The sequence below is a fragment of the Henckelia pumila genome, chromosome 2 (genome assembly GCF_033568475.1).
Source record: "Henckelia pumila isolate YLH828 chromosome 2, ASM3356847v2, whole genome shotgun sequence".
NCBI classification, from domain to species: domain Eukaryota; kingdom Viridiplantae; phylum Streptophyta; class Magnoliopsida; order Lamiales; family Gesneriaceae; genus Henckelia; species Henckelia pumila.
In genome coordinates, this window is record NC_133121.1 from 181,644,034 (window position 1) to 181,654,732 (window position 10,699).

Below are 10,699 nucleotides of genomic sequence, written 5' to 3' on the forward strand. Positions count from 1 at the left end.
ATCCAATAGGAGATTCTATCATTTGGATCTTTTAGCTTTCCTTACGGTGAAGACCTTCACGCACAGAATTGGGGAAAGTTATAATTGAGTTTACTCTAAGTCAATTACTATATCATTATCATTCGATAGTTAATTGTGATAAACGCCCTGTATTATCTTTAATTTACATATACACCATGTTTAGGCATGAATGCCAAAAACTAAACTTTCTTTAATTTCACGTCGGTTATTTAGCTTACATCAAGTAAATGATTTGATATTGTTAATTGCCTTGGTTGTTTAATACGCTTGATGATTTTGTTTGAGTATTTTTTGGTTGGTTACTTAGTTACAGCAAAAGAATTTCCACTTAAGAAGGTTGTCAAGGTTAACCATTTATTTGGTATGCACTACTCCTTGATATTTTGGGTGCATTCTTGAGTCCTCATTTTTGAAGCGGCGTTTATCAGGGTAATGTATTGCTATGTGAGATCAAGGTATCATTTTCGCTATTTACATAGTTGTCTTATGATCTATATATCAGAATTGTTCTAATATTTGCTTTCAATTTCCACTTTCTATGTTTTTTGGAGGCAAAGAATATACTTTTAGAAAGAGAAAGTGCATCGTTGAAGGGCAGAAGAATGAGACATTGCAAAATATGTTAACAAAATTTTTAACGGTTTGTTAATTTATTATTATTATTATTATCATTATCATAATTATTTTCTCTATTTGTCATATTCATCCGTAGAAAAGTAGTACCCAGATGATGAAATTTTATATATTATTTTCTGTATATTTTATGTTGTTAGTGTTCTTGAGGTAAAATCGAAATTATTCTTCATCTTATGTTTGCAATGTTCCCATTGATTTATGCATATTTTATGTCGTGTGTTTGCAACAATCCCACCATTTTATGTTTATTTTTTGTCGTTTGATTCTTTTGATATATTGAACTGATTGGGATTTATTTATTTTTTTGCAAAGATTGTTTAGTAATTAGCCTATTATTTATTATTAATTCGTTTTTTTTAAGAGAAAGCCAAAGTTTTGATGTATTTGATTTTTTTTTTCGAGAATAAGATATTAACTCAATCGATCAAAGTTTCAAAATATGAACTATTGGAATAGCTAGACATCCATATCATTTCACTTGGTGTTTTATTCTCCTGATTTGTTCCTATCAACTCCTATTCTTTCTCAATTAATTTAAATGTTAAATCATGGATCAAATCTATATTTTATGTTTTCAAATTATTAAAATTTTAATCACTATCAATTTACATATTATTGACCATGTCTTCTAACCTGATCTCTTCCTTTTCTCATTCGATAATTTCAAATTTTATAATTCATATGCATTTTACATTTTATTTTACTATATATCTTTTCATATATTTTTTTAACTTTTCCCCAATTATATTGTTACGCTTCTTCTAAATTATTGTTCTCTTGGATCATATTCCAAAACTAAGATTCAAAACTAAAGCTACCTACATTTATTGAATTCTATGTTTCAATATTGATTGTAATATTGATAGCAATATAATCATTGTTTGAAAAAAAATTGTGTACTAAACCAATTCGTATATTAATATTATATATCACACACTGCATTTCATATAAAAAGTTCATCATACTAAATCATATATCGAATTTTATTCGTTATACACACGCGTGTGCCCCGATCGCTAGTATTTTATAAAAAATCTGGAAAATATAACCAATTTGGCGAAGGATCACCACTAAAATGTAGATGCAAAAACTGATAATTAAAAAAAAAAACAAAACAAAAAAGTAACAAAATACAGCCCCCGGCGAGGATCGAACTCGCGACCTTTCGCTTACGAAGCGAACGCACTACCACTATGCTACGGAGGCACCGTTTTATTCAACAAGAATTGTTTATACTTTTGTTCACTAAATATAAAGAATGCACTTGCCCATCTCCCAATCGTCTTACGGGTAATTCTCTAATTTCGTTTAATTTTTAGTGGAACGTTTTATGTTTTCGTTTAATTGGAGACTAGGGTAGGGGTTTTTTGAGAGGTTTTGAGCGGGGGAGGAGAAGAAAGCATGTGTGGGATTGCACTGATACTGTCTGGAATTCAAATTGATTCATCCCCAGTAAGTGCCGATTGCACTAGCCCATCTCCTCCATCTTCTTTCCAGGTAATTTTCTGTTTTGGTTTTATTTTTAGTTAAAGTTTCAATTTTTAGTGTTTTTTTAATATTGGTTTTAGTTTTGTGTCTGATTTTGCGTGTAAAAAAGTTGCAGCCTTTGTTTTCAGAGGATGACATAAAAATTGCTCTGCAAAGAAGAGGCCCGGACAGTTTGGGAACTAAAGATGTTTATCTTGGTTCAAAATGTTTTTCTGAGGGAAGGGAGAATTGCGTGGTGGAATCTCTCGTCGAGGATGAAGGGCTGGTGGAAAATGGCGTGGGCCGTGGATTTTTAGGGGAATTGCGGTTTATTGGCGCGACATTGCAGCTTAGAGGAGTTAATCCTGTGGTTCAGCCGTTGACTGATGCATCCGGGAATGTTCTTGTTTATAATGGTAGTTGAAGTTGTCCTGCTTTGGTTATTTAGTGGTGTTAGAATTTGCCCTTTGAGGTTTAATTTATGATTCCCATCTGTATCTTACCGGTTAGTTTATGTTTGTGATGCATTAATGTTTTGAAGATCTCTAATTTGATCTCCGTCACTCTGTCACCACCATTGAAAGTGTTGGAACAATTTGGGTTCCTGCTCTGTTGTTTTTAGGATTATCTCTATTTCGTGCTTGGCTCCCGATTTGGAAAGTTCTTTGTGAACTGTGTGATCTTAATAGCTGTGATCAAGTTCTGATAGACTTATGAATATAATTTGTTGGTTTTCCAATGTTTTTCATGTATATCTTGGTTGGTGGGCTGTGGTTTATCTGGATTTCTGTTTCAGTTGATTGTGAACCAGTGTCAAGAATAATTTTCTAACTATGAATTTTGCGGCACATGCGTGCCTTGCTGTGGTTATTTTTTCAGTTTTTGGTATAAATTATCTGTTGAAACTTGAAACGTTGGGCTTGTGAATGGACATTATGTGATGATTTCCAGGCGAAATATTTGGTGGAATTTATATGAGCTGTGATAGCAATGACACCGAGGTACTTATGCAGTCTCTGGGGAAGTGCTGCTCTTGTATTTCGCACGTGGACAGTAGATCTTCTTGCTGTTCTGGAACGAGCCAAGATTCCATTCCAAAACTTCTTTCCAGAATCAAGGGGCCTTGGTCTTTGATCTATTGGCAGGTAAATTTGCATGGTAAGTTTTTTCAGTTATTCTTAATTATACTGAAACACAGGATGAGCCCCATCTCTCTTTGACCCGTGCGATTAATTGCTTAATGCATGTAGGACACTTCAAAAACCTTGTGGTTTGGTCGAGATGCATTTGGAAGACGAAGTCTCCTGGTTCACTGGCCAACAGCCCATGATTCTCGGCTGATGCTATCTTCTGTATCACCAACTTCACTGCGCCTCAATTATGGTAAATGCTGCTGCTAGATCACCTATTTTTTTGTTTAAAAAATAAAATAAAATTTTGGGTCATATTTGCCATTTGGATCTAATCCATATGAAAGTATAACCTGTCTCTGAGGAATCACGTTCAATTGTGAACACCTGTCACACTTTTCGTGGTCTAAATATCCGGAGATAAAATTTTCCTTGCCTTTTCCAAACCAATTCAAAGCCTAATGAATCAGTATATCTGGTGAAAGTTTATCGACATCTCTTCAGTAAATTCACCTCATTCTATGTGCTTCTGATTTCACCAAAGGTTTCATTTCTGTTGGAATTATTGTTGTCATTGAATCAGTCCTTCTTTATTGTAGTTCTGTTATTTATTTGATACTGCTACACACTGCTAGATTTCTTATTCGTAGGTCTCTTCAGCTGTCTCTTTTTGTTAGTTGTTACTCCTTTGGCTTTGTTCTTCTGTGTCAGTTCCAAAATCCTATTAATGCTTTCTTTGAATTTCTTCGCAGAATTTGATGAAAAGCAGACAGTTGAACTGAATTTCTGGGAAGAGCTGCCGTGTGGAATATATAGTATCTCAGTGTCTGCCTTAGATTTGGATGGACATTTACTTGGCAAAGTTAGAAAACACGAGTGGAATAATTCTGAGCTAAATGAGTTGATTACATGGGAGAGATCACGCATCCATCCCAAACCTGAGGAGTTGAGTGTTTCCTGGAGAAATGTTCCTATCATTCAGCATGACATACTTTCAGCCTTTCCGTTGGAATTAGGTTGGTGTTGTAACCCGAGGGGTTAAAATTCAGTGATTGGATATCTTTATTACTTACCACAAAGTTGCAAAATTTTAATTTTTATATATAATTGCTGCAGAGCCTATGAAAGCTTCAGTAGCATCTCACAGAGTGCTGATCGCTTTAAGAGAATCTGTAATGAGACGTACCACTTCAAATAGAATCTATATGGTCTGTTTACAATTTTGCATTGACTACTTTTATATGAAAATCCTTTCTGTATTATTTTCCTCCTGATTTATTTCCTCCTGATTTATATCAATATATGCTGTCATTTTTAATCAGAGCTTTGGTCCATTGTTCTTGTGTTCTATAACTTTCTCCACTATATCATGAACAGGGGAGACATGTTCCAGTGGCAGTGCTGTTTTCTGGTGGTTTAGATTCTATGATTATCGCTGCATTGGTTCATCACTGCATTGATAAAAAGTGTGAGTACTCTTTGCAAGAAAGATTATGTTTTCCTCGATTTTCCTATGTTTCCATGTGCTAAAGCCGAACCTTTGCATCGTGTTTTAATTAACATAGTGCCTCATTTAAATTTGGATTTCCTGATGCAAAACCGTTTCTTGTAAAAACTGTCTTTGGCAGACGAAATTGATCTTCTTAATGTCAGCTTTGATGGTGAGTCAGCACCTGACAGAATCTCAGCAAGGGCTGGATTAAAAGAACTACAGAAGAATGCACCGTTCCGAAGGTCTGTAAGCAAGTTTTGGTTCAGATTTCATTGCATTTGGAAACAGTTAATTTGCAACCAATAGTCAGAACTCGAAATTCTCACGACTTGGCTGTTGTGAATCACATAATAATAAGCAGAAATGAAATGATGTTGCATATGCCAATTTGTGTTCCAATTTACCCTTTTGCTGGGTATTGAATCCCTTTCAGGATGATCAACTTCTGTGCCTTCCCTTTGATTTGAGAATTTGTTTTTTTTACCTTGCATATTTGCAGATGGAACCTTGTTGAAATTGATGCTGATTTGCAAAATTTGCCTTCTGAGATGAAGCACGTCGAGTCACTTATAAACCCTGCAAAAACCTATATGGTAAATTGTTTCGTTAGAAAACATGTTTGGCATTACTTTCTGATGCTCGAATTTTTCTGAAATGCTGAAGACGGGCTTGCATTAAATGCTATATTTTGACGATATTAGGTCCACTTGGGGCCAATGGTGCTTTTGTTTTCTTATGCATGCTTCTTGTTTCAATTGATTTGATTTTTTTTTTTAATTTTTTGAATATAAAATCTACATGTGTCTATTTGGTCGTTAAATGTTGTGATATGAGATTATTGGAACGATAAGTATATCGTTTTCTTATTTCAATTCAATAAAAAGACTCAATGTATTTAATTGTTTATGTAGTAAAAAATATTATTAAATATATTAATTAGAAATATTTTAAGATATTACTAAGGTAAACAGGATTCACAAACTAGCATTTATAAAATATATGCAGAAAATTGTGTAGTTAATTATATTTGTTTAAAAGTAATTTTGACGATGCAAGTTACTAAAATAAAAAAAATCCTGAATTTTTAAAATTAATTAAAATTTAAAAAAGAAGGGATGTGGAGTACATAAAATTTTGTAAAATGCTAAAGGTAAAAAAATGTTTTAGCAAGGAAAAATATGGACAAAATCAGGTAAACATTGTTTTTACATTTGGGTTATTTCTATTTGTTGTGTCTCAAGATACATGTGCTTCCCAATTGAGCTGTTTTTCTATTCATTGTTTTTAGAAATAAATCGTAGAAACAGGGTAAGAAACAATCTCAGTGTGGTCTTTTCCTGTTATCTATGACTTCTTTAAGTTTTATTCCAGGTTTGGGCAAAATATAAAATTGAGATTGTAAAAGAATTTGTATTTTTATATTTTCTAGTATTTACTAATTTGTGCTGTCTGAGGTAGAACTTAGAAGAACTTGTTTTACGGGATTATTTAGCTTCTGAAGGTTTTCAGTATATTTCATAATAAGTTTAGTTCGTGTTTTATGGGATTAAATGTCTTATAAATCTTGCCGGTACCTATCATCGTGATTAGATCAAGTGGAAGAATGAAATCAAGAAAAAATAATTTCTGATTAAAGTTTGTCATTGTTATTAATTCTTACTTTTTTCAGGACCTGAATATAGGCGTGGCGTTATGGATAGCTTCTAGGGGTGATGGCTGGCTTTACGAGGATGTGGGTGAAGTACAAGGCCGACATGTCAGGTACAAGTCAGATGCCAGGATTCTCTTGGTGGGTGCTGGTGCCGATGAACAATGTGCTGGATATGGTCGACATAGGACAAAGTATAGAAATGGGAGGTACGTCTCTGTTATTTGTGAAGTTTATTCTTTTTACTCTAATCTGACACACTGAAACTATGTATTTCAATTTTTCCCTACATTGATTGCAAACTCACATTTCTCCATCTTTTTCTCTTGCATGGCACTTCAACTCTCTCGTGGTCAGTTGGCTTGGGCTCCATCAGGAAATGAAATTGGACATGCAAAGAATTTGGAAAAGAAACTTAGGAAGAGACGATAGGTGTATAGCTGACAATGCGAAGGAGGTCATTTTTAACCTTGTGCATATAATATCTTGATTTTTACCGTTTAAACTGCAGTGATTTATATGGAAATCATATTATATCAGGCAAGATTCCCATTTCTGGACGAAGATGTCATAAAAACTTTGCTTGATATTCCATTATGGGAGATCGCAGACCTTGATCAACCGAGTGGAGTCGGCGACAAGAAAATTCTGCGGGAGGTGTGCTTCTTTTACTTTCCACACTTCAATGCTCCAAAGTTTAGCACACAACAGTTAGATGTTAAAAGTCTTTGTCGAGGCTGATTTGCTTAGAACATTTAGGTAGTGTTTGGGAGAGCTTTTAGGAAGTACTTATTAGCTTTTCCTTCACAAAATTTTGAAATTTTATGAAATTTTGTTAATGAAAAGCTTAGAAGTGTTTTTTAAGAATATCTCTCAAACACTACCTTAGTGTGTGTGAGAGTAACCATGTCGCATTTCTATTACAGGTTGCTCGGTTTCTTGGGCTGAACGAAGCCGCTGCTCTGCCTAAAAGAGCTATTCAGGTTTGTATTATGACCTCTGCTCTTCTATAACAATGCATATCCTTTTCCTTCTCGAATGGATTATTGTCAGCGTCACATATCAGTGCCCTTCAATCGTAGATGGTTCGATTGTCTTACTAAAACGCAATGGCGGATCCACGTTGAAAAGCCCGGGTGGGCCGATTTTTTTTTAAAAATTTTGTATATAAAAATTTTGAATAATTTTGGTTTAATTTTGTATTAGCCTGGGTAGCTCAATTCAAAATATTAAAGGATACGATAGGTTAGAATTTTAGTTCGGGTAGACTAAAAATCCTGGGTCCGCCATTGCTAAAACATCTCTTTTTATGTCGACTCACCTCATTTTTTCTCTCTTTAACGATTCAGTTTGGATCAAGAATCGCGAGGGAATCGAACAAGAAAAACTTTGGAAGTAATCGAGCCGCGAACCAAGCATCTGCAGGGAGTGTGGCGATATATTGATGTTTGGGCTCTTTGAATTGGCAGAAACGGAATGCCTCTTTTGAGTATGTGCTATTGCGGCATCCGCACAATTTTGACATTCATGGTACCCGATTTGGTTTAAAAGATTTTACACAAAATTTTAATTTAAAGATATATATTTAAATAATTAGAAAAATAATTATCTCGTCTTCTGCCTAAATTTTATTTTATATAGTGAGCACTACTTTTGTGCCTGATATGGACCACTAACTCTAAGACACTATTCGGCCCTCTACGGTTAATGAGATTCTTCCTTCACGTGTTACCCTGATCACTGCAGATCGAATGGTTGGTTATAAACTCATCTGGTTGAAATATGATTGTTCATAAATTAATGTAACATTTAGTTTTAATGTTTGGCGATTCACAGTCAAACTTTTAACTTTATAAATTTAAATATGTTTAGGACAACATGAAGCGTGGAAAATTAGTTTAGTTTTTTTTATTATTATTACTATTTAAATTGTATATATGGAATCAACCAACCCATGAAATAACACATGAAAGTACAAAATTTAAGAGCGAATATATAAATCACAAACTTTCTTACTATCTCACTTTTATTCCTGTGCTTTTAGCTAGTGTTTTTTTGTTTTAAAATTTCAAACCATCAAATGTTTTTTTTTTTAAAATTAGAATTTAACTTTTCTGAAAAAAAAAATTAAAAGGCAAGTAAACTCAATGTATATATATATATATATATATATATATATATATATATATATATATATATATATATATATAATGATATTATTACTGTTCACTTAAAATTTTATCTATAACTCTCGTTTTTTCCGCATTTAATGTGGTTAACCTAAGATTTGATTAATTTTTTCTCGTCTCGAATCGAAGCTTTAATTTGCTTAATGTTTTGTACTTGATCACGTCTAAAATGGGAATTTACTACCAAGCTCGAAATTCTGCCGCCAAAGCTTGATAATTTCAAACGTTGAAGGACTATAATTACTTCATTTCAAACTTTAATTAATTCAATGCCCACTTAATTTGAGTCAAATTTTCAAGCTGATTAAAGAGGCAAGAATCTCAAATAATTTCATTTCAAAATACGAGAGTTTATATAGTGATATAATTTTTAAGAATATCGGAATTTCACATAAACAAAATAGATTTTACAAAGATCATATGGACTCCTTAATGCTCTAGAATTAAGCTTGTAGATCATCGACTAACTAGCTAGTAGGCATCTCGAATCGGCAGATAGGACAATAATGGCTAGACTTGAGCCACTTCTTGATGCAATCCTCGTGAAAAATATGAGAGCACGGCATGGATAAAATCTCACAACCGAAATCTTCGAGACAGATTGAACAAATTTCGTCCACGTTCACATCCACGTCCATGCCCACGTCCATGCCCAAAGTAGCAGTCTTGATCTCTAAAGATTCAATGGAAGAATCCGTAGCCGGAACCATCCCGGAACCGGCCTCCACCATTGACCTTCCAACCGTCAATTCCATGGCAAGATCGCGCGCACGAACTTGTCTGTTATACATCACTAAAACGGTGAAGGGAATGACCAAAACATTGTGTTGCGGAGGCATAAGCCTGATGAGAATCTTCGCGGCGGCGATTGCGTATTCCCTCAGGCCTAGATGGTCGTCTGCATCCAGAGGCCACTCTCTCAGCTCGTCGTTGATCATTCGGCGTGAGCCGGGGTCCATGAGTCGCTTGATATCCATACGGACCGATTTGGTCATGACACTAGTCCGCACGCTATGTCCGAGAAGCACATCGTCGTAATATTCGCAGACGAACATGTCGCAAGAAAAATTGAAATCGACATGAAACTCGGCCTCGCGGGTCGAGACCACGTTGCTTTCGACTCTCGGGGCAACCAAGACGATCTCTTGAGACGTGTCATCCATAATTCTACGATGTTCGACGAAGAAGAAAATATTAGAACCGTACAAGAAATTTTTGTCTGAGAAAAACTATGCTTGGAGGAAATATAAATTTTGTTTATGGCTATAATTTTTGGAGAGTGTACAAGTACTTATAATACTTTTACGTTTGTGCAATTGCATTTGGATTAGGAGTTTTATATGATCGTAAAATCAAGATAAGGACTTAGATCGATTCGGTACGTAGAATAAACTTTGAAATTAGAACAATTTGTTTTGGGGCGAAATTATTTAAATATTTATGATTTTGGATGTGCCGTTGGGATTGAGAGTTTAATTTAGTCTTATTTATCTGTCAGTTTTTGACAATTTTAATTTGAATAGGTTTCTTGTGAGACGGTCTCACGTATAAAACAAATTTTTATTCATACGATAGGATAACATGTACATGCTCATATTTACAAATTACAATACTAATATTTATGAGTGACCTAAATAGAATATTGTTTCATAAAGACAAATTTTTTGACAATTTCAATTAAACGTTAATAAGATAGTAAATTAAGGATAAAAATAATTAGATATTAATTTATTTAATAACTCAAATATGCAAAAGTTCCCGTGAATATTGCCAACTCAGGTATTTTCCACGCAATTTAAATAATTTTTTAATTTATTATAAAAAATTACTTTCACGTTTTCACATAAAATTTGAATTTATTTATTTATTTTCAAATTTTCAAAATTTTTTTTTCTAATGAACGGGTGCTTCTATTTATTATGCATTTTTTTTTTATAATTAATCTTGGCAATGACTCCGTAAAATCATTTTTTACGTGGGAGAATATAGTATAGCAACTTGTACACTATTTAAATAACATAGCGTTTCGAATTTAACCATGTACAGTACGTAGTATATAACGCAATTAACTTTCAAGATGAGGGATCGAAAATAAAACATAAGGAAATTAGTTACC

At 33.8% G+C, this 10,699-nt stretch overlaps 2 protein-coding genes and 1 non-coding gene across 3 annotated transcripts; 1 reads left to right on the forward strand and 2 right to left on the reverse strand.

Moving 5' to 3' along the window:
• Positions 1 to 1,791: 1,791 nt before the first annotated feature.
• Positions 1,792 to 1,863, reverse strand: TRNAT-CGU (transfer RNA threonine (anticodon CGU)). Its single transcript has one exon. It is a non-coding gene; the product is annotated as a tRNA-Thr (tRNA).
• Positions 1,864 to 1,953: 90 nt separating this feature from the next.
• LOC140882531 (uncharacterized) lies at positions 1,954 to 8,113 on the forward strand. Its single transcript, XM_073288592.1, has 14 exons — positions 1,954 to 2,154; positions 2,261 to 2,540; positions 3,076 to 3,269; positions 3,375 to 3,507; positions 4,007 to 4,270; positions 4,371 to 4,462; positions 4,632 to 4,722; positions 4,883 to 4,988; positions 5,246 to 5,339; positions 6,416 to 6,603; positions 6,752 to 6,851; positions 6,935 to 7,051; positions 7,321 to 7,377; positions 7,744 to 8,113. The coding sequence occupies exons 1-14, from the start codon at positions 2,059 to 2,061 to the stop codon at positions 7,837 to 7,839; spliced, it is 1,908 nt and encodes a 635-aa protein (XP_073144693.1). The 5' UTR covers positions 1,954 to 2,058; the 3' UTR covers positions 7,840 to 8,113.
• A 937-nt stretch (positions 8,114 to 9,050) lies between these two features.
• LOC140879108 (uncharacterized) lies at positions 9,051 to 9,746 on the reverse strand. Its single transcript, XM_073282753.1, has one exon. It carries the CDS (start codon positions 9,744 to 9,746, stop codon positions 9,051 to 9,053), a length of 696 nt encoding a protein of 231 aa, XP_073138854.1.
• Positions 9,747 to 10,699: the final 953 nt, after the last annotated feature.

Coding starts and splice junctions, on each gene's coding strand:
- LOC140882531 (XM_073288592.1), top strand. CDS start 2,059: ATGTGTGGGATTGCACTGATACTGTCTGGAATTCAAATTGATTCATCC. Junction 2,541..3,075: donor GAATGTTCTTGTTTATAATG/GTAGTTGAAGTT, acceptor GATGATTTCCAG/GCGAAATATTTGGTGGAATT. Junction 7,052..7,320: donor ACAAGAAAATTCTGCGGGAG/GTGTGCTTCTTT, acceptor TTTCTATTACAG/GTTGCTCGGTTTCTTGGGCT.
- LOC140879108 (XM_073282753.1), bottom strand. CDS start 9,746: ATGGATGACACGTCTCAAGAGATCGTCTTGGTTGCCCCGAGAGTCGAA.